This window comes from Purpureocillium takamizusanense, chromosome 5, assembly GCF_022605165.1.
Source record: "Purpureocillium takamizusanense chromosome 5, complete sequence".
Classification (NCBI taxonomy): Eukaryota; Fungi; Ascomycota; class Sordariomycetes; order Hypocreales; family Ophiocordycipitaceae; genus Purpureocillium; species Purpureocillium takamizusanense.
Genome location: NC_063072.1, coordinates 1990085 through 2014629, shown reverse-complemented (window position 1 = coordinate 2014629; position 24545 = coordinate 1990085). Strand labels below are relative to the sequence as shown.

Sequence of the window (24545 nt, the reverse complement as noted above, 5' to 3'; positions counted from 1 at the left end):
GGTTCTTTTCCAGACTATAAAGCCCTGCTCTGCCACCCCGTGTTCTGTTGCTTGGGCTCTGCTTTTCCTGCACCCACCACTGTCTACCACCGCTTGCAACCGCCAGCTACCTGTCTAGGCTCCTTGCATCCCTCTGCAGTCTTCTGACATTCAGATTTGCTTCGTTTTATCAGGCTAAAGCGTATGTTCTTCTTATCCAGGGAAACGAATCACCCTCGTCCCAACCGTCATATTCACCTCTGGCCAGCGTTTTGGTCGTGACCCCAGTTTCGTCCCTGCACAGTCTACATCTCTCTCCTCCCTTCCCCCAAGCACAAATTCTCAGAGCACTGAGAACCTCCATCTTCGTTGTTTGCACGAGCTAAATGGTAAGCACAGCTTTCCACGAAAAATGTCGACCACTCCCACGTCGAACAAGGTCGACAACCGTGCCGACGAGCAGGTCAAGTTCCTGGTCTGCTGCATCAAGCACGCCAACAATGGCAAGGTATGTTGCTTTCCCTCGCTCGCTATTTCGACATTGTGAAACCATCTGACATCCTGCGCAGCCCAACTTTGAAGCCGTGGCCCAGGAGATGAGCATCGTTTCCAAGGCCGCTGCGTAAGTCCTGCAATGCCCCCTGATCCTGATCTCAGCCGCCAACGACACACAACCGCTCATCGTTTCCCACAACAGCCAGAAACGATACGAGCGCTTGCTCAAGGCCCACGCTGCCAGGACTGCTTCCAAGGAGTCTGAGGAAACGGACACGGTTCAGACTCCCCAGACGACTCCAGTCAAGAGAAAGAACGTTCGCAGTACCCCCGTCAGCGCCAAGAAGATCAAAAGCGAGGAGGTCAAGAAGGAAGAGGAGCCCGCCCCTGAGCCAGCTCCCAAGGCTACTCCGAAGCCTAAGAAGGAAAAGGACGATGATGAGGTCGTCAAGCAGGAAACCAAGGACGAGTCTGACCTCTCCGGTGCGTCTGCTGCCTCTGAACTCCTCCCAGTACAAAATCAGCTGGACAAAGACGCTAAACCCTCCCTACAGATGCCCCGTCCGAGACCGAGGTGGGAGTTTGAATTTTGGACCTAATTCAAAATGCAAATTTCGGTGCCGGCGGTGCGAATTGCTTGGGATGCCTGAACAAGGGGCTATAGGGGTTACTGGGACTACGAGGTTGGCAATAGGGAGACGGCACGGAAAGGGGAATCGTTTATAGTTGGGACTCAACCCTGTGTGCAGATAGATTCTTCTTCATCCCACCACCCATCATGAATTGATCTGCCAACTCAGCTTTTGCAACGCTGCTGCGACGTACCAACTTCGCCAGTGAATGCACTCAACATCCTCAGGCCTTGATTCACCAGCCACACAAGCTTGGGCAAAGCCCGGTTGGTTTTGTTGGTGCGTTTTTGTGCGTTTCGCGGGGTACCTGGTGCCCGGTGAACAGCCAGAGGCGGCGGTTTTGCTTGCCCGCAAAGTTTCCCATTACCGCTGCGCATGTGGCAACCACATGTCGTAACAGCATGGCGCTTCTGGGAAAAATTAAAAGCCACTGATGCATTCTTCAGAGCAAGCACGTCCTTGGACAAAACTCAAAACTTTCAAAACTCTTCTCAGTCGTGGGTGGTGGCGGAGTGTTCGGCCTGCACAAGTCTATGCTCATGGGATGGACTTTTGATATGGCAAACATTTCGAGCACGAAAGCACCGCACTTTCTCCTGCAGCGTTGGCGCATCGAAATTTTCACCTTAGCAGTCCCAAAACCATCGAAACTCGCAACGCTTCGGCTGTTCAGCGCGGACAGCACTGAAGTGCCCCGGGGACGGGCTTCTACAGGCTATGCCACGCCCCTGAGGCCGCTGTTCACTGCCGGTTTATGTTGCTTGGGGGGGGGGATCCAGCCTCATCCCGTTCATCTGTTCAGCACCCCAACGCCCCGAGCCACCCGTGGTGAACAGGTTCTTCCCCGGGACTGGTGCTGTTCACTGTTCGAAAAGCCTGCGGCCGTCCCCCCCTCCCAACTTCTTCTTGTTTCCTTCTTCACCATCTCCCATCTTCTCTGCGAAGCTCTTGGTGGTCCCAATCTACAGCTCTTCGTGCAACAGCAACTCAAGTCCAACTACAAGACGTTCTATCTTGACTTGATAAGTCATCAGTTGTCTTACACCCCATTCAACCTTCAGGCTTGATATCCGTTCAGACGGAACAGCTGCACCGCACATACTACTTTCTCGTACTCGATCACAAACGAGTATTCCTCATGGCTCCTCAGGCGAGCAACACTGGCGGAGCGGCAGGTGACGATGATGGCTATCGCCTTCCCAGCACTGTGTACAAGGCTCCTTCTCGCGATGCTTCTCAGCAGAACCTCGTCGCTTCTGAGGGAGAAAACGCCACTGCTCAGCAGGGCGGCCCTGTTCAGCCCATCAATGGAGCTGCTACTGTCAATGCCGGAGCAAATGCCAATGGCACCTCCGTTTCCAACAACCAGATGAATTCCAACAACATCAACAACGCCAATAATGTGGCCAACAACAATGTCCGCGGCGCTGGATCTGTCAACCAGCGATCCGTCTCTGCTCCTCAGACTGCCATCGACAGCAACGGGAACGTTTACGTTTGGACCGGAAGTAACCAGTCCAGTCGTTCCGTCAGCAATGGCCCTTGGACTGAGGGATTCCATCAAGTTATGAATCAGCGTCAGCAGCAAGATGGCCGTGGCAGCATCCCGGCTCCCATTGGAACTTGCCGACCCGGCGCCAGCATTACTGGCAATGCTTCTTCTGCCTTCGTCAAGGGTGCTACCGTTCAGAATGGCGCTGCTTCCGCGCCCCTTCCCAACATTAACACCCCAACTACCGCCTCGTCCAATGCTAAGACCGTCGCGGAAAGCGTCGAGAGCGCTGTGGAGCAGCAGCTTGCCTCTGCCTTGGCTCCTCTTCGTTTCATTGCCAACAACCTCAGTCAGACTCTCCGGGCCACCAACCAGGAGAACTCGGACTTTCATGAGCAGAACAACACTCTCAGCCGCCAGCTGGATCTTCAGTACCGCCAGATCGAGCAGCACTCTGAGAATGCCAATGCTCAGATCCGTGCTCTGCTCAACCTCATTGAAAGTCAGACCAGCAATATCCAGGGCATTGCCCAGAACAATGACAATGGCCACGCACATGGCCAGTGCGCTTCTGCCGAGACTGTCAGTGGTCTCATGAACCAGATGACTCAGATGGTTACCGCTATTCCCGGATACATTGTCAATGTCATGGAACATTCAACTCAAAATGCCACACTTCCTGCTCTCTATCATGCTATTCGGCAGGCTGTTCAGACCACCGTTCAGCATGCAGTGCAAGATGCCATTCAGAATCACGTTCAGCATACTGTGCAGACCATGGTGCAAAGCACCATCCAGGCTACCATCCAGGAGGCCATGCAAATTTCTCATGATTCACTTCTGCGCGCAGTCCAAGATGCTGCCCAGAACAATCTCCAGGGGGCTCAGGCTTCCATGCGTGAAGCAACAAACACCCAAACTCGCAACGCTCTCGAGGTCGTTGTCGGCACCCAGCGAGAGGCATTTGACAACGTCCTCCGCTTCCATATCCAGCGCTCTGTCGAGTTTGGATCAGAGCAGACGCAGGTTGGAACTCCCGACAGTTCCAACGCCCAGACCTTTGGCCTTGACGACATGGCCGACGCTGCTACGGTCGTGGAGGGGACAGAGCTCCCCCACGAGGAGAAGCCGGCCAAGAAGCGCGGCGACAAAATTAAGGCCTTCTTCAAGAAGGTATTCAAGTTTGGGGGCAAGTAAATGCCGGGAATAGTTTTACCTATCTGCCGAAAGTCCGGAGGCGTTGGAAGTGTATGGAGCAGGGAACGGGGGACAACGGGCTTCGGGTCGCAGATAGGTACAAGAATAAGAAAAGTTCCAAAAAATAAAACATGATGTTTCCCGTGACTATTGATGGGCGCCTCTGACGATGTAGGTGGGACAGATCGGTGCTGGGTTGTAGATGGGGATAGCATGACTGACACGGGATGGTGACTTGGGTGAGCAGCTGGCAGGACAAGTCTCACACTGCGAGACTGACATCAGGTCTCATGAAGTTGTTGTTTAACGTTTGAATGAAGAAAACGCCCAAGAAAACCTCGACGGTGGACGGTAGCTAGGGCGGACACTGGATCACTTCACGGTCCTCGTCCTGTCTCCGCCGCCCTCCCAGTTCCTGAGCGCTACAGCCGCACAGCAGTCCAATGTCAATGGTCCGAAGGCTACTTCATCCTCGTTCCAGGTCATCGCAACCACCACACAAGCGTCCGCATAGCGTTGACGACGACTCCTCCTTTCAGAAATGTGACGATAGTTGGAGTCTTGGAGTCTTGGAGTCTTGGAGTCGTGGGTTCTAGAACGACATGGAAAGTAGGCTACTTCGCGACTTCCCCGGCGTAGAATGCGCTGTGGGGCCGCTGCTAGCCTTGGGGCCCCCATGATTGGGCAGGCCGCGATCCCCGGGCAACACATTTTTGCCGAGCGTCTCCGTGCAATTTTTTGGGGCGGCAGAGGGAGCTTCTCCAATTGAGCGAGCCTCTTCTTCCTCCCTCTCCACGTCCCGTCGAAGCTGCATCTCCCCAGCCTCAGCTCAGCGACTCCTTTCTCCTGCTTCCTTGTACAACACTTTATTTCTTTTAATCACCCCTCCGACACACTCTTCCACACACGCAAGATGCAGCGCGCACTGAGCTCGCGAGCCAGGGCCACGGCTCTGTCCTCGGCTGCCTCCCGGTATCGCGCCGGAGCCGGCCTCGGCCAGCAGCTGCGCTTCGCCCACAAGGTAGGATCGAGAATGCGCCGCCGTGCCTCACATCGGGCCTCTAACCCGTCGTACAGGAGCTCAAGTTTGGTGTCGAGGGCCGTGCCGCCCTCCTGGCTGGTGTCGACACCCTGGCCAAGGCCGTCGCTACCACCCTGGGACCCAAGGGCCGAAATGTCCTGATCGAGTCCAGCTTTGGCTCGCCCAAGATCACCAAGGGTAAATTTCTCCATTGACAGGAAGCAATGGCATTGTGAGCTCTGCTGATCCGCTATCAGACGGTGTCACTGTCGCCAAGGCAGTCACCCTCAAGGACAAGTTTGAGAACCTCGGCGCCCGGTTATTATCAGACGTCGCCAACAAGACCAACGAGGCCGCCGGTGATGGCACCACCACTGCCACCGTCCTTGGCCGTGCCATCTTCTCCGAGACCGTCAAGAACGTCGCCGCCGGCTGCAACCCTATGGACCTCCGTCGCGGCATCCAGGCTGCCGTCGATGCCGTCGTCGACTACCTCCAGAAGAACAAGCGCGACATCACCACCAGCGAGGAGATTGCCCAGGTCGCCACCATCAGCGCCAACGGTGACAGCCACGTCGGCAAGATGATTGCCAACGCCATGGAGAAGGTCGGCAAGGAGGGTGTCATCACTGTCAAGGAGGGCAAGACCCTGCAGGATGAGCTCGACGTCACCGAGGGCATGCGCTTCGACCGCGGCTTCGTCTCGCCTTACTTCATCACCGACACCAAGTCTCAGAAGGTCGAGTTCGAGAACCCTCTGATTCTCCTCTCCGAGAAGAAGATCTCGGCTGTTCAGGACATCATTCCCGCCCTCGAGGCCTCCACCCAATTGCGCCGTCCCCTGGTCATCATTGCCGAGGATATTGACGGTGAGGCCCTTGCCGTCTGCATCCTGAACAAGCTCCGCGGTCAGCTCCAGGTCGCTGCCGTCAAGGCTCCCGGCTTCGGCGACAACCGCAAGTCCATCCTCGGTGATATTGCTGTCCTTACCAAGGGTACCGTCTTCAGCGACGACCTCGAAGTCAAGCTTGAGAAGGCTACCGCCGACATGCTCGGCTCCACCGGGTCCATCACGATCACCAAGGAGGACACCATCATGCTGAACGGCGAGGGCTCCAAGGACGCCATTGCCCAACGCTGCGAGCAGATTCGTGGCGTCATTGCCGACCCCAGCACCTCCGAGTACGAGAAGGAGAAGCTCCAGGAGCGCCTGGCTAAGCTCTCTGGCGGTGTCGCCGTCCTTCGTGTCGGTGGCTCCTCTGAGGTCGAGGTCGGTGAGAAGAAGGATCGCTTCGTCGATGCCCTGAACGCCACCCGCGCTGCCGTCGAGGAGGGCATCCTGCCCGGTGGCGGTACTGCCCTTATCAAGGCCTCAAGCCAGGCCCTCAACGAGGTCAAGGCTGCCAACTTTGACCAGCAGCTCGGCATCACCATTGTTAAGAACGCCATCACCCGTCCTGCTCGCACCATCATCGAGAACGCCGGCCTCGAGGGCTCTGTCATTGTTGGCAAGCTTCTTGACGAGTACGCTGCCGAGTTCAACAAGGGCTTCGACAGCGCCAAGGGCGAGTACGTCGACATGATCCAGGCCGGTATCCTTGACCCCCTCAAGGTCGTCCGCACTGGTCTCATCGACGCTTCCGGTGTTGCCTCCCTGCTTGGCACCACCGAGGTTGCCATCGTCGAGGCCCCCGAGGACAAGGCTGCTGGCCCTCCCATGGGTGGCATGGGTGGTATGGGCGGCATGGGCGGCATGGGCGGCATGATGTAAGGTGTGTGACGACGTTGGGCAACGACAGACGCGGCGTTGTATAAAAGAATTATCACTGGGCATGGATTCGGTGTTACGGTGGATGGTTCAAGTGGCCTTGCAATCTCCGCTCCATCTCTTGACATGTCTTCATACCCCCCCTTTGCAGATTTTGAGGCACACCTTGGAGTCCCTGTATTATATAGCACTAGGCCTGGTGTAGAACAGCTGAAAAGCATTGTGTTGAGAAGAAAAGAGGGCAGTCTAGCTCGCGTGACGCGGCGTGTATGGTCCGTCTGACACCAGTGACTTGTAACCTTCCATGCCAAGTAGTCGCGGCGAAGTATGAAGTACGGGGCGCAAGAGTGCCGAGGGTCTTCGGATTGTTTGCACGGCCCGAAAGGATCAACTGCAGCTGCCTTGCATTGCATTGCCTCCGCGCGGCCACTATTGTGTTTATTTATCTGGATGCCTCCACCGAAACTTGGTGCCTGGCCTGGTCGTCGTGTCAGGCTGTGTTGCGCGCACTGCGGAAAAGTCACGTGGGGTGCATCTCACGGCCAACCCCACCATGATGATGTGGTGTTTTTCTCCGCTGGGCAGCGCCCCCCCCCTCCAAGCTATCTGCTAATAAACACCCGCCCAGTTCCACCTCTCCTGGATACATCGGTAAAGACGCACCCTTTCCCATCCGCTTCGTCCTCGCACCACGACGTTGCGGCGCCTAATCGCATATCTCTTTCGGTAAGACTTCAACACCAATTTTGGGGGCCTTTGCGCGCGGTTTGCGACTCGCAGATTTCCCCGCAGCGTCGCAAGAAGAGGTAGCTAACAATGTCTTAGCCCATCACCCCTCATTCCCACCATAGTCTCCTGACGAGCACCGTAATCATGGTACGTCGCCGTCCCGCCTCAACAGCCAATGCCGACCACTAACTCGACAATATAGTCTCAATCCGGGTTCGTAGCCGCCTCCTTTCAATCGCGCAACCTTCGCCGACTCCCCTCGCTCCCTCTCTGCGCGTCCTTTCCCCACCTCGGCGATGAAGGGGGGGCAGGCAGGGTGCGCGGCGGGCTCGGACTGCAGTGGCGCAGTATCGACCAGGTACTAACGCAACACGATGTTCAGAGCCACCGTTTCGCAGGAGTGCATAACTGCCTACAACGACCTGAAGCTGGCGAAGAAGTACAAGTACATCGTCTTCAAGCTGTCGGACGACAACAAGCAGATTGTCGTTGAGGAGGCATCCCCCGACAAGGACTGGGAGAACTTCCGGGAGAAGCTCATCAACGCCACCTCCAAGAACAAATCGGTATGCCAGTTTGGTTAGCTTAGCGGCAGCGATCTTCCGTCTGACTGAAAGCAGGGCGCCGTCGGCAAGGGCCCCCGATATGCCGTCTACGACTTCGAGTACAACCTGGCCTCCGGAGATGGTGTGCGGTATGCATCTAAGATCTGCGACCTCAGATTCGCAACCCGGCTAACCCTCGTTCTAGAAACAAGCTCACTTTCATTGCCTGGTCTCCCGATGATGCCGGTGTCCTGGTATGTGAACGGCGCGAGACCCACTGCTGGGCCGCATGGCTGACCTGTTACTTCCCTGAAAATAGCCCAAGATGATCTACGCCTCTTCCAAGGAGGCCCTCAAGCGATCCCTGACCGGCATTGCGACCGAGCTGCAGGCCAACGACCCCGACGACATCGAGTACGACACCATCATCAAGGTCGTCAGCAAGGGTCTTGCTGGTTAAACCCCTTCCACTCGGCGTCGCAGCCGGGACAAGCCGTCTATATGAGCGCATGAATTGACTACCTTGTGTTCGGCTCTAGACATGACAAGCCTATGATTATGATGCAGAGTTGACGGTGAGAGGTGAAAAAGAAGCCAGTGCGCGGTGCTTGGGGGGAGGACCATTTTATTTGGTCGCTGGTGTTGACGGAGACGCAATGCAAATTGTTGTTTTCAGCCCTTCTGATATCACGCCAAGAAATAAAGAACACAGAGACGAGGGTTCCTGATTTCCCCAATGGCTCGTAGAAATTGTAGTGTGCTTCCGTTCAACTATTTATCTTGATTATGGCGCTGACTTGCTCGATTCCCAACTCGACTTGAAGAGGCGCGACAGCTCCTCAGCCGCTGCCTGATCCTTTAACCGCTGCATCAGATAACCCTTGAGATCCGCCCAGAAGGCATCAGTCTCCACCGCTGCAGTTCCCGTTGCTTCGGCGGGCGCAGTGGCGGCAGGTTGCTCTGGCGGGATGGCCGATGCGCCTCCAATCACCATCACGGCGAGCTCCACGGCCTTGTCGCTGTCCCCAACAATGTCCTTGAGAATCTTGCTATCCGTCAGGGGCCTCTTGTTGTGAAGGATCTTCATCTTGTCGACCGGTATCCTCGTCTGACTGGAAACGGCACTCTTCATATCGAGGAAGGACGTAGCGAGAGGTTGCGACGTGAGCTTGATGTCGAGAGGCGGGTTCCGCAGGGACTTGAGTGTCACGGTGATGCTGCGCTCTTGGCCGGGGGCCAGGCTCGTCGGCTTGCTCATGGCGTGCGGCATCCGGGGGAGTATATACTGCCTCTAGTCAGCAACTTGCACGAAACACAGCAGCATGTCACGTCACTTCGCGCGCCGCACAACGGGGGGCGGGGGTATGGATGTCTTACCGGCGGCCGCGCCGGGAAGTTCTTGGGGTCCTCGACATGATCGGGGGACAGCTTGACGGGACGGGAGTCGAGCGAGGACAGAAATGTCCTTGCAAATGCGACTTCTGTCATGCTGGGCGAGGTTCGTAGCCGAAGCGCTGTTGAATGAAATCGGTATGCGAGCTGCAGGAAGCTGTCGAGGCGGGGTTGAAGGTGGGCTGAAGCAGACAGATTGGATACCGGAGGACGACCGACCGCCAAACTTTGAAAGCTGCGAAATGGACGACGAAAATCAATAGCTCCTCTTAAAAATTCAGAAACAAACGATGAAACCTCTCAACTTCAGAAAGAGTCTAATGTCTCATTCCTCGGCTCCCTAGTGACGACGAGGCAAACGCCCTGGCGCACGGCGGAGCTTCCACCGTGGCGGCGGTGGTGGTTGCGCGCCACCAAGGGCGCTTATGTAACTGAGCGGCCCACTACCAGATTGATACGAGGTTTCGCCGATCGTATCGGACCCCTGCGCCGGCGCAAGTTGACGAAAAAAAAGTTCGGCGGGGCGGTCTATCCTGCAGCATCAACGAGACACTGCTGGGAATTCTGCAGCATTTCGCCTGGAGAATTCAACTCTCCAACCCTCTCCCCTCCCCATTTCCACCGTTTCCACCCAATTCAGTCACGATGGGTGCCGGACGCCGCATGGCCAGGAAACAGGGCCCGCCCGAGGCCCTGTCAGAGGAACATTTTGCCAGGTTGAAGCGCAAGGCCGGCCTGCCCGTCGATGCGCCCGTCGAAGCGTCTGGCAACAAGCGACGGCGGACGGGGAAGAATGCGGACGCCAAGCCCGCGGGAAAGAAGCCGGCGGCCACGGCGGCCAAACAGATGAACGGGAAGAAGCCGGCAAAGGAGGCGAAACCGGTCAAGACCAATGGCCGATCCAAGCCTGTGGTGAAGACGATCATGCCCGGCCTCGAGGACGACTCAGACGAAGAACTCGGCGACGAATTTGACCTAGAAAATGCGGACCTATCAGACGACGATGAGGAGGCGCCCGCAGCGCTCGGCGACGACTTCCTGGGCTCAGACTCGGGGTCATCGGTCTTCGACTCGGACGAGGAGGGCGGCAAGGGGAAGCACGTCTTCTCTGAAGACGAGGACGAGTCGGACGCCGAGGAGAAGCTCACGGCCGCCAACATTGCCGGCCTGTCAAGGAAGCTGGACCTCCAGAGGGCTGAGGAGGAGGCCGCCAACGCCGCCGAGCTGGCGGAGAGCGCCATGAAGACCAACATTGAGGGGGACAGGCCGCACATCCTGGACGACGACGAGGACGAGGACGACATCGCCGGCAAGCCCAACGCCATGCTAGCGCCCGACCTGCAGCTCCTGCGCACGCGAATCTCGGAGAACATCAGGGTGCTTGACGACTTTGCCAACCTGTCCGAGGAGGGCCGGTCGCGGTCCGAGTACACGGCGCAGCTGCTCAGGGACATTTGCTCCTACTACGGCTACTCCGAGTACCTGGCCGAGAAGCTGTACAACCTCTTCACGCCGCGCGAGGCGTTCGCCTTCTTCGAGGCCAACGAGACGGCGCGCCCCGTCGTCATCCGCACCAACACGCTGCGGACGCACCGGCGCGACCTGGCGCAGGCGCTCATCAACCGCGGCGTCACGCTCGAGCCCGTCGGCAAGTGGTCCAAGGTCGGCCTGCAGATCTTTGAAAGCAACGTGCCCCTCGGCGCCACGCCCGAGTACCTCGCCGGCCACTACATCCTCCAGGCCGCGTCGTCTTTCCTGCCCTGCATGGCGCTCGACCCGCAGGAGAACGAGCGCGTGCTCGACATGGCCGCCGCCCCCGGCGGCAAGACGACGTACCTGGCGGCCCTCATGAAGAACACGGGCATCATCATCGCCAACGACCCCAACAAGGCCCGTGCCAAGGGTCTCATCGGCAACATCCATCGCCTCGGCGCCCGCAACGTCATCGTCTCCAACTACGACGCCCGTGAGTTCCCCAAGCCCATGGGCGGCTTCGACCGCGTCCTCCTCGACGCGCCCTGCTCCGGCACCGGCGTCATCGCAAAGGACCCCAGCGTCAAGACCAACAAGACGGAGATGGACTTCATGCAGCTGCCCCACACCCAGAAGCAGCTCCTCCTCGCCGCCATCGACTCGGTCAACCACTCGTCCAAGTCGGGCGGCTACGTCGTCTACTCGACGTGCTCCGTCACCGTCGAGGAGAACGAGCAGGTCGTCCAGTACGCCCTCAGCCGCCGGCCCAACGTCCGCCTCGTCGATACGGGCATCTCCTTTGGCCGCGAGGGCTTCACCAGCTTCATGGGCAAGAAGTTCGACGCCAGCCTCCGCCTCACCCGCCGCTACTACCCCCACACCTACAACGTCGACGGCTTCTACGTCGCAAAGTTCCAAAAGTTCGGCCCCACCCCGCCCAAGACGTCGGCCGCCCGCGACAGGGCCGCCGCGGCCGCCGACGACGCCGACATCATCGACAAGACGCCCATCCCCGACGAGGACAGCGAGGATGGCGATGCCTCGGGCTCCAGAAAGAAGAAGGACGACTTTGGCGGGTGGGACGACGAGGAGGACAAGGAGTACATGGAAAAGGGCAGGAGGAACGCCATGCGCAGGAGAGGTCTGGACCCCAGAAGCAACAAAAAGGCGGCCAAGAAGCAGTCCAAATAGAAGTACACTTTAATACCACCAGGGCGTTTTGGTTTCTTATTTCATCATCACGGTGTTGTTCTTGTTTTTTTCAGGTATGAACGGTGCGGGCAAAAAAGCATATTTGTTGGTGAAGCCAAGCCAATGTCAGATTGTGCTATGTCACAGCAAAGCAATAAACTGTCAATATTATTATACTCGCCAGCCGCGCCCCCCATCGAGAACCCCCCGTCTTTTTGCTTTCCATGCGAAAAAGAGGTAACTAGAGGTCGTCAGTCATCATTTGCATTCGTCTCGTCGTGAAAACCCTCCCAGTGCCCATTCGCACCCTGCCTTGCATGCTAGGGCGACCCCTGAGATGGATCGCCCTTGTCTGTTGGTTGTGGTTGTTTCTCTTCGTGTTTTTTTCTATCGCCCAAGCCTGTTCGAGTTCCCAGCCGCCCAATGCATATTACAACGATACGGCACCCCGGTGGTGTGTGAAGCCGGGGATGCCAAAAGGTGAAGGAAGGGAGCCGAGCCCGAGTCGGCCGGCCTCCCCATCGTAGCGAAGTTTTATTGTGTTGTTGAGTCCAGTTCGCCAAGCTCACATTGTGAGCTCGTCAAACTGGGAGACGAGGTCGCGGATGGTCCATCTCCAGACCTCGCGGTCTCGGAGTCCGCGGCCAACCCATTTCTCGCACCTCTTGCGCCAACGGTCTTCCTCTTCGCGCTGCCGCCGAACAAACTCCGGCCCAACATCGAACTCCTCGCCCACGAGCCAGTCGTCTTTGATGTCAGTCGATCGGCCGTCTCCTTTGTCGTCGGCTGCCGATTTGTCCTCCAGATCAGGGATGTCTTTGAAAACGTCCTCATCATCGTCTAGAGCGTTGAACCCATCCATAGTGTCGCCCGCCTCCGACTTGGCACTACCTTGTGCACCAAGCTTCAACCAGCACATGTGTTCTGGATCGAACACCATGCCGCCCACGACCTGAACTCCCTTTGTCGCACTAATGTTTGTGATCAATGCGGGACGGGGTGTCGCAGCCTCCTTTTCCTTAATCATGTGCTGGGGAACAGAGACAGTGGAGGGGGTCGAGGCTGGGGCATTGTCAAAGGCATTCAGGACGTTCTCATTGCCCTCCCAGCGGTAGGTCTCGGCATTGTAAAACATTCCATTCACGACTATGATCCATTAGTTTTAGCTCAAATGTTGGTGGAAGATGACGCCTACCCTTTGACTCTTTGCCCGAGTTGAGGTTGGCGATGAGATGGGGTTTGAGTTGCTGAGGTGGTTTGGAGCGCTTCTTGGAACGAATAGTTGGTTGGGGGAGAAGGGAATGGAGTCCCGCATTGCCACGAGTCGCCAGTTGTGCTTCTCTTTGAGCAGTGACAGGGGCGAGCGGGCCGCTGCTGGGAACACGCTGGGCCCGTGCCGTCTCGCGAGCAATCCGGCTCGCGGCAGTATCACGAGCAAATCGGGGCGTCTGCGATGGCTTGGCCGTGAACGGAGTCTGGGGCGCCGGAGTGCATGTCCTGTCAGGAAGGATGTTCTGGTAACCCCTGGGCCTTGCAGCTGGCTTGGCGGTGCCCACGATAGGCTGCTTAAGATATCGTGTCTCGGCCTCTCGAGAGGTAGGGAGGTCGTCAAAGCCGTCCAGCTCATGCCCGTCACCAAAGTGCTTCTTGTTCTTGGGCTTGCTCAACCGCTCCCAAGTGTCGGCTGCCACCCGATATCGTTGAGGACTAGGCGAGCGCGCTCCGGACCGAGAGAACGATCGAGAGAATGGCCGGATATCAATGGCGTTGTCTGAATCGTGGCGACGGAACTGCCGCAGCGTCTTAGACGCGACATGTTGGGACTGGGACTGGGACGCCCCAGCGGGAAGGAACGGCAGATGAGTCCTCCTGGATTGGGTGCCGGGACTGTCCGTCATACCAGCTCGCTGGCGTTCGACCGGCGTCTTCGGCCGAAGCGACGACTGTGGCCGGTTGCTGTCGGTCCTCGAGGGCGGCCGGTCAAAGGTGCGGCCAGTCGACGGTTTGGCAGGAGTATTCAAAGCACGCACGGCAGGAAGAGATCGCTTCTGCTTGAGAAGCTGCGCGCTGGTCGTGGACGGCTCGTTCCGAAGAGATGAGAAAGATGACCTGGTGCCGACTTCTCGGCGCTGGGGAGTCAAGGGAGGGAACGAACGACCGGGCGATGTCGTGGTGGGTGTTGGAAGACTCGTGACGGATGACTGCGAAGCATGTCCCATCCTCGACTGCGAGCGTAGGCCTCTATGGGCAAAAGTGGAGCCACCGCTCTCATAGACGGGCTCGAGCTGCGTGGAGTGTGCCCTCTCGTGGCTCAGGCGGGGAATCCGAGTTTGGGTTGCTGGTTTGTTAGTAAAGGTCAAGGAGATGGCCGTCTTAGGGCGGGCCGGGCTAGCGGGGGCCGACTCTTTAATCTTGATGTTGCGATGAAGCGTAAGCTTTCCCGAGTCAAAAACCTTGCCATCCGCAATGTCGAGCCCGTCAAAAAAGTCTTGACGGTCCGCCTCCGCCGACGTAGTCTTTTTGGGAGACGGCTCAGGTTCCTCGGGGATCCGCTCTGGAGACTTGCTCTTCTTGCGGTGCTGCAGCCTCTCGCGAAAGTTGACCGGCCCGGCAGGGAGAACAAGACCATCAAAAGTCTCATCCTCGCTCTCAGCCGTAATGGAGCTTGATACGCTCGGGCTCAATGCGGAAGCCGAGGAGCTTCTGTTGGACCGTCCGTCCCTGCGGGTTCCGCCGTACCTGGTGCCGAGGCTCCCCTCTCCCCAATCCAAATCCTCGCCTCCTGAAGGTGTCTTGGGGATGTCTTTCCTACTTGACAGTCTCAGTTTTCCATCTGAAGGCAGCTCAAAATCATTTTCGAAATCATCCTCCGCATCCTTCATCTTGCCAGCGTTGGCAGACTTGCTTGGCGTGGGCGGTGTGACAAGGGAAACGGGCTCCGGCGCGGGTCGGCTCTTGGAGACCTTGATAGTCTCGCAGCCATCGCCAAAGAAGTCGTCGTCGTCCGTGTCCTTGAATTTGTCGAGGTTGAGCGCGGCCGACAAGGCGCTCGTGGTTGATTGTGTTGAGCTTCTGCGCTCGAACTGACCTGCGGTGATCCCAGGCAAAGTCTTGAGCTTCGCAGGGCTCGTTTGTACGGAGCCAGCGCTGACTTGTCTAAGCGACTCTGGAAATTCAGATTCATCTTTTGTCTTTATCTTCAGTCCTTGGGACGACTCGGGCAGTTCGAGATCATTCTCCCAGTCCTCCTGAATAATCTTCTTAATCTTCCTCCCACCCAGTCGCTTGATGGTACCGCCCATAAGTGCCGACGAGGGGATATTCTTGGGCAAAGGAATGCCGGCATGTTCTGCAGCCGCAATGGCGTCGAGCGTTGTGGCTTCATCGTCGTCGGGGATGTGGAGCTGTTTTTCTTCGCCAAACCAGGACTCGAGATCGGAGCGAAGTGAGACGTGTGACGAGTTGGAGTCACGGCGACGCGAAGGGGCTTGGTTCGTGCTTGTGGTGGTGGTGACGGAGCCTCGAAACGACAGCTCGTCGCCGTCGACCACGAAATCGTCGTCATCCCAATTCTCAATCTCGTCCGCCACTGGCAGGCGTGGTTTCAGTTGTAGGGTGTCCATGATGTCGTGTATCAGTGGTTGTGGTGCTGCGGGCCGCGAGTAGTTACGAAGCAGCCGTCCAAGTTGAGGCTGCTTGCATGTGCGACCGACACGGAGGTCAGTTAGGCGGACTCATAATCGCCAGATGAGCCAGTGAAGTGCTTTCCCGTCCCGCGCAGCTGGTGCGAGAGTGTTGAGCGACGCTCTATGACGTTTCTAATGAGCAAATGTCGAGGTTCCCGAGGCGAGGTCGTGTGTGGTATGCTGCCGGCTGGATTCGGCCGTCGTGTTTCGAGGGTTGCGACGTGAATGGTGTCAAAGGCGGGGGGGGTTCGGGTTCGAGTGCGCCCCCAAGCAGCACGGACAGGCGACAAGACCGTGCTGAGCAAACGAGGCCGAGGCTTGTCGACGGAAGCCGGCTCGCGTACTGAGGGCGATGCTTGCGCAACGCAGGATGCAGGAGGTCGAGGTGCGAGGTTGATGATGCAGGCCCAAAGTCAGGCCAGGCGGATGCAGGCTGGTTTGGTGATGGTGGTGCTTGTGGGAAAAGGTGAAAGGCTGGGGGGGGGGCCGACCTCAGAAACGGTGCGGTGCTTGTGGTGGCTGGCAGCGTGGGAGGCGTTGGGCCAGCTGGAGTTCAGGTGCACCGGCGCTGGCTGGTCGAGTCGCAACGGTGGGGCGCACGCTAAGAACGCGCCTGGAAGGCCCCTAAAAAACAGAGGTGGAACGGCCTCGGGGTGCGGGTGCAAACGCAGCACCGGCTGGGACGGGAGGGGGCTCGCTCGGCTCCAGCGGGCAGGCAGGTTGGTGCCTCAGGGCAAAACCGAAGTGGAAGTGCCTACGTCGTCGCCCGAGGGGATGTGCCTGGACACGCGGGTCAGGCCGCCAATGGAGAGCGGGCGCCAGGGACCGGGCTGGGTCGTCTCCCCGCAATTGAGCGCTACCCGCGTGCGGACTAGTGTCGCTGCCGCCCTTGGGCGTCGTCAATGCACGAGTCCGATGTGCACCTGCAGCTGCAGCTCATCGGCGGGGGACAGCGGGAGCGGCGGGCGGTCGTGCTTATCAGGTAGTGGTGGAAGCGGGAGCTGTGCCGAAGAGAGAGGTCGTGGGTGGTCTTGACAGTTGCAATTGGGATGGACTGGACTGCGAAGATGGAGATGAGCGAGGCAACGGCGCCCACACCACCGCTTGAAATTTTTCGTATGCGCACTCGTACGAGAAGGAGGGGAGTGAAGATCTTGTTTCTTGCCGAGCAGCAGGAATCAGGAGGAGACAGACAGACAGGTCGTATGGTCTCTCGAGGCGGCGGCGACGGGCGGCGGCGCGACTCGAGCAGCAGCGCGGGCGGGCCCTCTTGAAATACAAGCCCCTCCCGCTGTCAAAAAAGAATTCAGGATCTAGGGGTCCTCGCTCGGTTGCCCGGATGACTCGAAATTACCGTCATTTCTTTGCCAAATCAAAAGCGGCCCACCACTAATATATCGAAGCCTTCAAGACGCACTGAGACGCAAGCCGTCCCGGCGGCCCGGACCCGCCCATGGGCTGCCTGTCGGCTGTCTTCCAGCGCGCCTCGTTCCTCTCTTTGTCTCTTGCTCTCTCTCTCTTTTTTCCTTGTGTGTGTGTGCGTGTGTGTCCCCCGGCGACTCGGTCGGTTTTAGCTCGCGGCCGCGGCGCCGCCTGCCGGAGTACCACGATGACGACGACGACGACGACGACGACGGTTAGGACGTTGGGGCTGCACGCGAGATTGCTCTGGGGCGTGTGCGCTTGGCTCTGGCCTCGTTGACCGAGCAATATATCTGTAACTGTTCCCCTCCTGGTCCGTGGCTCCGAGGAGGAAGCCAGCCAGCCGGGCAGCCGGGCCATCGTGCTCTCTCACCAGTCTTCCCAGGGCCCTTGCTCGTGCCGCTCCTGGCCGTGAAAGAGGCCGCTGACTACGAACCATGGAGGCCCCGGACGCAGGTACAGCGATCGTACGTATGTACGTGCGTACTTTGTATGCTACGTCAGTATGTATGTCTCTGCCAGACGCCGCTCGGCACCGCTTCCGCCCCCGTGCTACCAGTCCCGGCATCCGAATCGAGCACGAGTTGCTGCAGCTCATTCATTCAACCATGTCCAACTAGTAGGTTCCGGCAACGGTCGACCCGCATATACGGTCCGTCTATCTTTTTTCGAAGCCGGTTGTCGCATCAACAGGGTCTCGCCGCTGTGGACTCGAAACCTTTCTGGCGGCATCCTGCCGCTGATCAAGAAGAAATAGGGGTCGCTGCGGAGCTGCTTTGTGCAAAGCGCTTGCACTATTACTACTGCTGCTGCTGCTGCTACGTACGACTTGACTTCCTTTTCACCTCTAGCACCAAGTGACCACCGGGGTTACCTCTGGCCCCATCTCGTCGTCCACCTGCCTCGAAACGACGGTGGTGACGCTGCTCGCGGGCCGCCTGCCCCTTTGCCAAGGCTCCGGGGGCTGCCTGTTCAGAGCTTGGGTTGGTGTGGCCGACTTTCATGCTATCGTGAGCCACAGTCCAGGCTGCCGCGAATGGATGACCTGTCGATTGCGAGCACAACCGCGTCCAGACCTGGCGATCGACAACAGCCCTGAAAAATAAAACCGGCGTTGCCCCGTATATATCGAACGAGCATGATGTGAGCATACGCGTTGATACATACAAGGTACCCCGTGTACCGCAACGGGAAGGACACGTATAAATAAAGCATTAGTAGTGCATCTCGGCCGACTTCCACGCCAACCGGCCCGAGGGTTTTGCCTGAGGACAGAAAAAGGAACTGAGCTGAGGAAAAGAGCGCAAAGACGGGCACGCCAGAAACAAAGTCAAAAAAGCACGGCCAGATCAGCGCGAGAGTCAGGAGCCATAACCACTACTACCACGTACGTGCGCTCGATTTGCTCGATGCGCCGAAACATTCACAAAAGCCGGGAGCTGAGGTCATTTGAGTGGTTGCACATTTTTTGAGGGGCGGCCAGTCGGGGCCAAAAGCGGCGCTGGCCTACTAGGGCGCTTTTGGTACCACCAGGAGCTCGAGCAGGTCGCGTGCGTCTCCAACAAGCCTAGAAGCTACCCAACCTAGAACGCGAGCTCGACGCGCCCCAATTCTGGCCCACCGGAGCCAGCGACGACAAGCCCTCGTTTATGCACGGTGCGCTGGACCCTTGGATTGGGGAAGCACGAGGGTCTCGCAGGTTTTTTTGGGGCACTGGCGATCAAGGGAAAAAAGAAGCCTGACTCATGTCTGAGAAGGCAGGCAGGCAGGCCAAAGACACAGGCGGGCACGTGGTTTCAACGCGCGCGCGTGCCTTCTGGTCGCCCAGACACTGGCTGGCCCAGCAGCGGTGGCTGGCCGCCCGGCTTTCTGCTTTCTGCGGATGCCGCCTGCGCGCCCGCCCGCCCGCCTGCACGGACCGCGCCTGCTGATCCCTCATCACTGATGATGAGTGTCCGCCGAAGGTTGTGTTCGTTGCTGCCACAACCGTCAGTTCAAAGATGGCTTGGATGGGCAATCAACCCCGTGCGGGACCCGCTGGGGTGCGCGGCTTGCGCAGGTACCACCCACTCGTATCTTTTGACTTCTTTGCCCGTTGTCATCCATGCCGCCGAATGTTCAGGGTCATTCTCAACTCCCCCAGGCCTGACAAGGCGATCCACGTCCCCGTCATCAGTTGAGGCCCTGCTCGGCTGCCTCTGTTAGCATCACCTTGGGGTCTAGAGAGTGACTTCGGCCCACTGCATAAAAAGCTGCTAGGGGGTTAAAGTACCGTTTTCAACCCCTGTCAGCGCGTTATGCATGCTTTCCCTCACTACCTTCCTTATTGAGACCGGCTGTGGCAGTATTCTAGTCGTGGGCGCGCCTGTCGGGGTTATTGAATTTGCTACTTTTCAAAACACCATACCTATAACCCTTACGATACCGCGTAAGAAGACCCGCGCCGCCGTTGCTACCGAGCCCGCTACTAAAGAAGAGATATCTATCGTTACGGAAGACGTCTCTAACGAGCCTAGTCCGACGGAACTAATGCCGCCGCCGCTGCCGCCCGCGAGACTAAAGTAAGCTTCGATAAGCGCTACCGAAGCTATCCTAAACGACGATAGCGTAGCTAGCGAGACTAAGGGAAAAAAGGCCTCGAAGAGGTATATATAGCGGCCCGAGATAACGATATTATTCCTTAAGTTCTTACGTAAGGCTCAAAATAAAGGTAGGCTCGAGTCGGATAAAGCTATATATATAAAGTCGACAATAGAGACGATTATACCGTTACTTAAGGACCGTTTTCTATCGCTATGCCTAGACTAGACCGTTAAGAGACTATATAACTATTATAGTAACCTTTAGAAGAAGTATCGCTATTTCTTATAGATAAGAGACTTCTACGGTATAGGCTATATATACGACGAAGAGACGGGTATACTTAAGGCTATAGATAAGTAATAGGCTAAATATAACTAAAGATTTAAAGAGAAGGGGTATTAATTACGTATAGTTAGCTTACCTCGGGTAAGTCTATATAATACCGTTTTCCTATCGAATATATCTATTGCCGGCTATATTATTAAAGTCGATAACGATAAGGGGATCGAAGTAGTTAATCTTAATAGCTTCTTATAAGTAAAGGAGGCCCGAGAGACTATTAAAGAAGCTAAAGCTAACGACGAAGCTAGAGATAAAGATAAAGTTAGAAATAAGGGTATATAGCCGCTAACGCTAACGCCGGTATTAAGGGTATTAATAATAACGCTAGCTATATAGGGTATTTTAGTTACCTCTTCGTTATTTAACTAATAGGCAATAAAGTAGACTACGAGCTTTATATCGTCGTTATAGCGGCTAAGGAAGAAGTAAGTAATCGACGATAGTATTATAGGCTCGTTAGATTTAGTCTCTATATCTCTTCGTAATTTAATATCGTTATAGACTTTATTTATAATACTAAATCGCGAGCCTAGCGCTAACGATATCGAGAAGGCTTTAAGGGACTATAAAAGTTAGTTTAAGTAGCTATAGCTATATTAACTCGTCGAGTTTACTATTACTATAACGGAGAGATACTAAGTAGTTATATAGAATAGCGCTAGCGATAATAGGGCCTTAAAGAAGGCATACCTTAATAGCTAGATAAGGCTACTTATTAAAGGCATTAATAAAGCTATTAATATAGGCGTTAATAAAGCCGTTAATATAAGCGTTAAAAGGGTAGGCCTTATTAACGATAAAGATAATGACTTTTTTATATAGGCGGCTAGCTAGCTAGCCTTATAGGCTAAGTAGCCGTTTAAATATATATAAAGTATACCTTTTTGCTCCCTTATAATATAATATATTATAGCTATATTTTTAACCTTTTAACCTCTTTATTCCTCGTTAGAGCTATTATTAAATATATCCTCGCTTTCTATTATATCTATAAGGTATACCTTATATATATCCTAGTTATCCTTTACGATAGTATTACGAAACTCCTTTACTATCTCGCTAGCCGGCTAAATTGCTTTCTTATATAGTTAATTAAGATCTTCTTTTAACCTAGCTTTAAATAACGTATTAATATTACTATCGAGCTAAATAAAGTTCTAGAGGCCCGTTATAGTATATATAATCTTTATCTAGCCGCGGAAATAGTATTCTATTAGGTTATACCTTACGATCTTAAACTTCCTTTTTAGCCGACCGAAAACCTACTCTATAATAACCCGAAGCTTTACGTAATAAAGATTAAAAAGCTCCTTAACTTTAGCGGGCTTATTTAGTATATATCTTTAATTATCGAGATAATAACGAATGCTAACTAAAAGTATAAGGATTCCTTTAGATATAGGGAAGCCTTAATCGCCGAGATAATAACGGTTCGTTAATACCTTAAAGCTTATACTTATCGTAACTTATAAGAGCGTTATATTATTTATATTACCTTTTACGCTAATAAGAATATATATAAAGAGCCTATCGAGCGTTATAGCGGTAAGTATATTCTACGTTAAGTTACCCTTATAGTTATAGAACTAGCGTTAATAAGTCTTTAATATCTAAGCCGCGATTAAGGTCTTATTAATAGCGCTAATATAGCCGGTAAAGGTATAATATTTTATAGACTCGGCAATACTTAGAGATATAAAGCTATTTAAAGGCTAACGAACGAAGGTAATATATAACTTCCGTATAGGATCTAAGATTACTCGAAAGATAATCGATATAGTACTTTTATTAATACTAAATAGGGCTATTATAGACCGTTAAACCTACCTATAGCTATATATATAAAGGAAGATTATAACCTTTATCTTTAAGGACTAATATCGTAATTACTTTAGGTTTATATTTACCTTTAGCTAGCTATAGAGCTTATAGAAGGTCTCTTTATCTATTTGAAATAGGCTAAAGAAAGTTAACTCTAGACCTTTAAGTAGATTATTGACCTTTATAAGAGTAGCTTTAAGTCCGCCGGCGTTAACGACTTTACGAGCCTTATATAGGATACGAGACTTTTAAACCGGTATATCGCATAATATTATAACGAGGCTACCGACTAAGGCTACGATAGTAGTATTTAACGTAAGCTATTAGCGAAAGAATAAAAATTACCGTTACCGTAATTACTATAGTTAGAAAGATATCTTTATATATAATTATAGCGCGATAGGTAAGACAATTCGAGCCGTCGAGGCTACTCTCTTATATATATATAAAATGCATATAGTATAGAGGAACGCGCCGATAGGGGTTATTACGAAGGGTTAGTTAAGAAACCGTACCTTCGAAGCGCGGGTTTCTTTATAGCGCTATAACGATTACCTTATGGCTTGAAAAGGTATAGATGCTAAGAAAATGCGTCCTTTTAGGTATGGCGGTAGAAGATATATCGCGACGTCTGCATAACTCAAGACCCCTACCGTTCCCTTCGTCTAACCTAATTTTCTATTGCCAGAAGAGGACAAGAGGCATTTTTCATTTTATCTGCGTCCTCAAAAACCCAATTTTGCTACCTCTGTTATGCTAATAGAGGCTTGCCGAGCAGGGCCTGAATGTCGCGGGTTTTCCGTACCTAGTATTTCGTACCAGTCGGCCGGGAGCCGCGATTGTGGGGCCATTTCGCCATGCCTCACTGGCGCATCTTCTCTGTGCGAATAAACTTTGTGATGATGCCTTGCCCGTCACCAATGGACGACAGAGCTGCTACTACGTACTGCCATTAGTCCGTGTGGGTGTCAGAGTCCATTTGTATAAAGTAAGGCGCCTCGACACCATGAGTATTATATTCATTGCTCACCACGTCATCGGGCCTCATCACTCCATGGCCAAGTTCCCGGGGCATTTTCAACAGTCTTGAAGACCGCCGCTGCCTCCTCTACCTATACTTCCTCTTCCGACAACACCTCTAGCCGATCCCCTACCACTGCGTTCTTTTCCTCCTCCTCAACAAAGTCCTACCTCGCCTCCTCTTTTCGCCCTGGCTCTAGTCGTCATCATCCTCCTTTTCCTCCTAGCCCTCCTAGCCCTCCTAGCCCTCCTAGTAAGCTTCCCAAAAATCCTGTTACTTGATCGAGCTGTCGTGGGCCTATACTCCTTTCGATGAGGCCAGGGTGTGCCTGAGCATTCGCCGGTGCAGACAACTCAGCCGCATCTTTGAGTATGGCGGAGTCATTGGGGGGTATCGATGTGGCTCTCGCGTTCGACTAGACTCGGATTAGCTTTGTAAGTGGCTAGTGTTCTGTGAGCAGTACACGGGCAAGTGGCAGAGCCGTTGCTCCTGCAGCGAGGAGAGCCAGAATGGACAGGTTCATCGTCCGTTGGCAGGTATTAAGTGATGCGCTTGGCGGCGGAGCGACTAGTAACTCGCAGAAAAGGCGGAGGGCAAGACTTTTTATCATTCGTGGGCGGCCGTGGGACGAGTCCCAGTTATCCCGGGCCGGTGGTCATGAGCATAGATAGAATCAATGAGGCAAACGAGACACGACACCCGTGAGACATGTAGAAAGGCGCCCCCTGAGACTTGAAGAAATAGCCCGGCCTCACGAGGTATGTATGGTCCAACAGAGGTGCCAGCGGCGTCGGTGTCAGTGGTCAGGCCAATGCCAGTCTTGAGTAGAGGGCGATGATGTAGAATGCGCCGGCCATGTTCCGTATGTATGTATTCAAATTCGCCCTGTTCCCGCTCCGCCGTCACATCGCTTGCGCCGCGCTCCATGGCTCCCGTCCCGAGCAGTCACGGCGTGTGCGTCAACCAATCGACTCTCTCGCCGTGAACAAGACTTGTTGGGCGCATCGGGCGCCGGGCTAAGACAGTTTGCGTTCTTCAAATGCTAGAGTCCATAGGTGCCCTCGCGGATGGGGGGGGCCTGAATAACTACTGGTTACTACTGCGAATCGCTAGCGCTGTCTTCCGATATCCGAGCGGCAGCCGGAGCCAGTCTGCTTCGTTTGCAGGTGTACTAGGTAGTTACTGAGTACAGAATACTAAGTAGTTAGGCTACTGCCCCTTTGAATTGTCCATCGATTCCTCGAGGAGGCCTGAGGCGTCCACCGCCCGCGCCCCACCAAAACGCACCTAATAATGACGTGAAGGTGCCTGGCGGCGGGGAGCTACGGGCGGTGTGTCCCAGCCCGCTGCTCTGCTGCCTGGGCTGCAGCTTCGGCGTGGTTTCACCCGTACTCACACTCAGCTCAGCTGGGCAGTTCAAATGAGGAAGCATCACCACCTACCAGCCAGCCGCCCGCGCAAGGAAGCAAACATTCCTGGCTCGGAACGCCTCCAGGTTTATTGCCTCTTCTTCTCCAAGCCTGCGGCCCTGTCTTCGCATTACCGTGCCGCCGTGCTCGGACGCACCTGGACGTCACGCTCCCTCGTCTCGTTGGTCGCGCCGTCCCAGCTACCTACGCCGAGGTCTTGGTCAACATTGCGCGCTCAGGCTTGAGATTAGCAGCCGCACTTGTTGGGCAACGGATCATACTGTACCCTGTGTCCCGCGCCACTGCTGAAACCGTCAAGGCTTGTCCACATCCTTGAAACACTTGAG

General features: G+C 55.0%; 7 protein-coding genes across 7 annotated transcripts; 5 read left to right on the top strand and 2 right to left on the bottom strand.

Annotated features, from left to right (window-relative positions):
- Nucleotides 1-74: 74 nt before the first annotated feature.
- Nucleotides 75-1241, top strand: JDV02_006179 (uncharacterized protein). The gene is made up of 5 exons (XM_047987547.1): nt 75-181; nt 379-487; nt 549-601; nt 677-957; nt 1029-1241. Exons 2-5 carry the CDS (start codon nt 392-394, stop codon nt 1058-1060), a joined length of 462 nt encoding a protein of 153 aa, XP_047843532.1. The 5' UTR covers nt 75-181; nt 379-391; the 3' UTR covers nt 1061-1241.
- Nucleotides 1242-2244: 1003 nt separating this feature from the next.
- Nucleotides 2245-3795, top strand: JDV02_006178 (uncharacterized protein; the record flags this gene model as incomplete). The annotated part of the gene is made up of 1 exon (XM_047987546.1): nt 2245-3795. One exon carries the CDS (start codon nt 2245-2247, stop codon nt 3793-3795), a length of 1551 nt encoding a protein of 516 aa, XP_047843531.1.
- Nucleotides 3796-4554: 759 nt separating this feature from the next.
- HSP60 (chaperonin) lies at nt 4555-6824 on the top strand. The gene is made up of 3 exons (XM_047987545.1): nt 4555-4816; nt 4873-5014; nt 5074-6824. The coding sequence occupies exons 1-3, from the start codon at nt 4709-4711 to the stop codon at nt 6585-6587; spliced, it is 1764 nt and encodes a 587-aa protein (XP_047843530.1). The 5' UTR covers nt 4555-4708; the 3' UTR covers nt 6588-6824.
- A 284-nt stretch (nt 6825-7108) lies between these two features.
- COF1 (cofilin) lies at nt 7109-8610 on the top strand. Its single transcript, XM_047987544.1, has 7 exons — nt 7109-7310; nt 7410-7460; nt 7516-7526; nt 7696-7879; nt 7934-8007; nt 8064-8112; nt 8178-8610. Exons 2-7 carry the CDS (start codon nt 7458-7460, stop codon nt 8316-8318), a joined length of 462 nt encoding a protein of 153 aa, XP_047843529.1. The 5' UTR covers nt 7109-7310; nt 7410-7457; the 3' UTR covers nt 8319-8610.
- Nucleotides 8592-9637, bottom strand: JDV02_006175 (uncharacterized protein). Its single transcript, XM_047987543.1, has 2 exons — nt 9236-9637; nt 8592-9143 (listed from the first exon to the last, which is right to left on the bottom strand). The coding sequence occupies exons 1-2, from the start codon at nt 9344-9346 to the stop codon at nt 8643-8645; spliced, it is 612 nt and encodes a 203-aa protein (XP_047843528.1). The 5' UTR covers nt 9347-9637; the 3' UTR covers nt 8592-8642.
- Nucleotides 9638-9803: 166 nt separating this feature from the next.
- On the top strand, nt 9804-12122 carry NOP2 (25S rRNA (cytosine(2870)-C(5))-methyltransferase). The gene has a single exon (XM_047987542.1). It carries the CDS (start codon nt 9896-9898, stop codon nt 11912-11914), a length of 2019 nt encoding a protein of 672 aa, XP_047843527.1. The 5' UTR covers nt 9804-9895; the 3' UTR covers nt 11915-12122.
- Nucleotides 12023-16819, bottom strand: JDV02_006173 (uncharacterized protein). Its single transcript, XM_047987541.1, has 2 exons — nt 13110-16819; nt 12023-13060 (listed from the first exon to the last, which is right to left on the bottom strand). Exons 1-2 carry the CDS (start codon nt 15535-15537, stop codon nt 12480-12482), a joined length of 3009 nt encoding a protein of 1002 aa, XP_047843526.1. The 5' UTR covers nt 15538-16819; the 3' UTR covers nt 12023-12479.
- Between the last annotated feature and the right edge of the window lie 7726 nt (nt 16820-24545).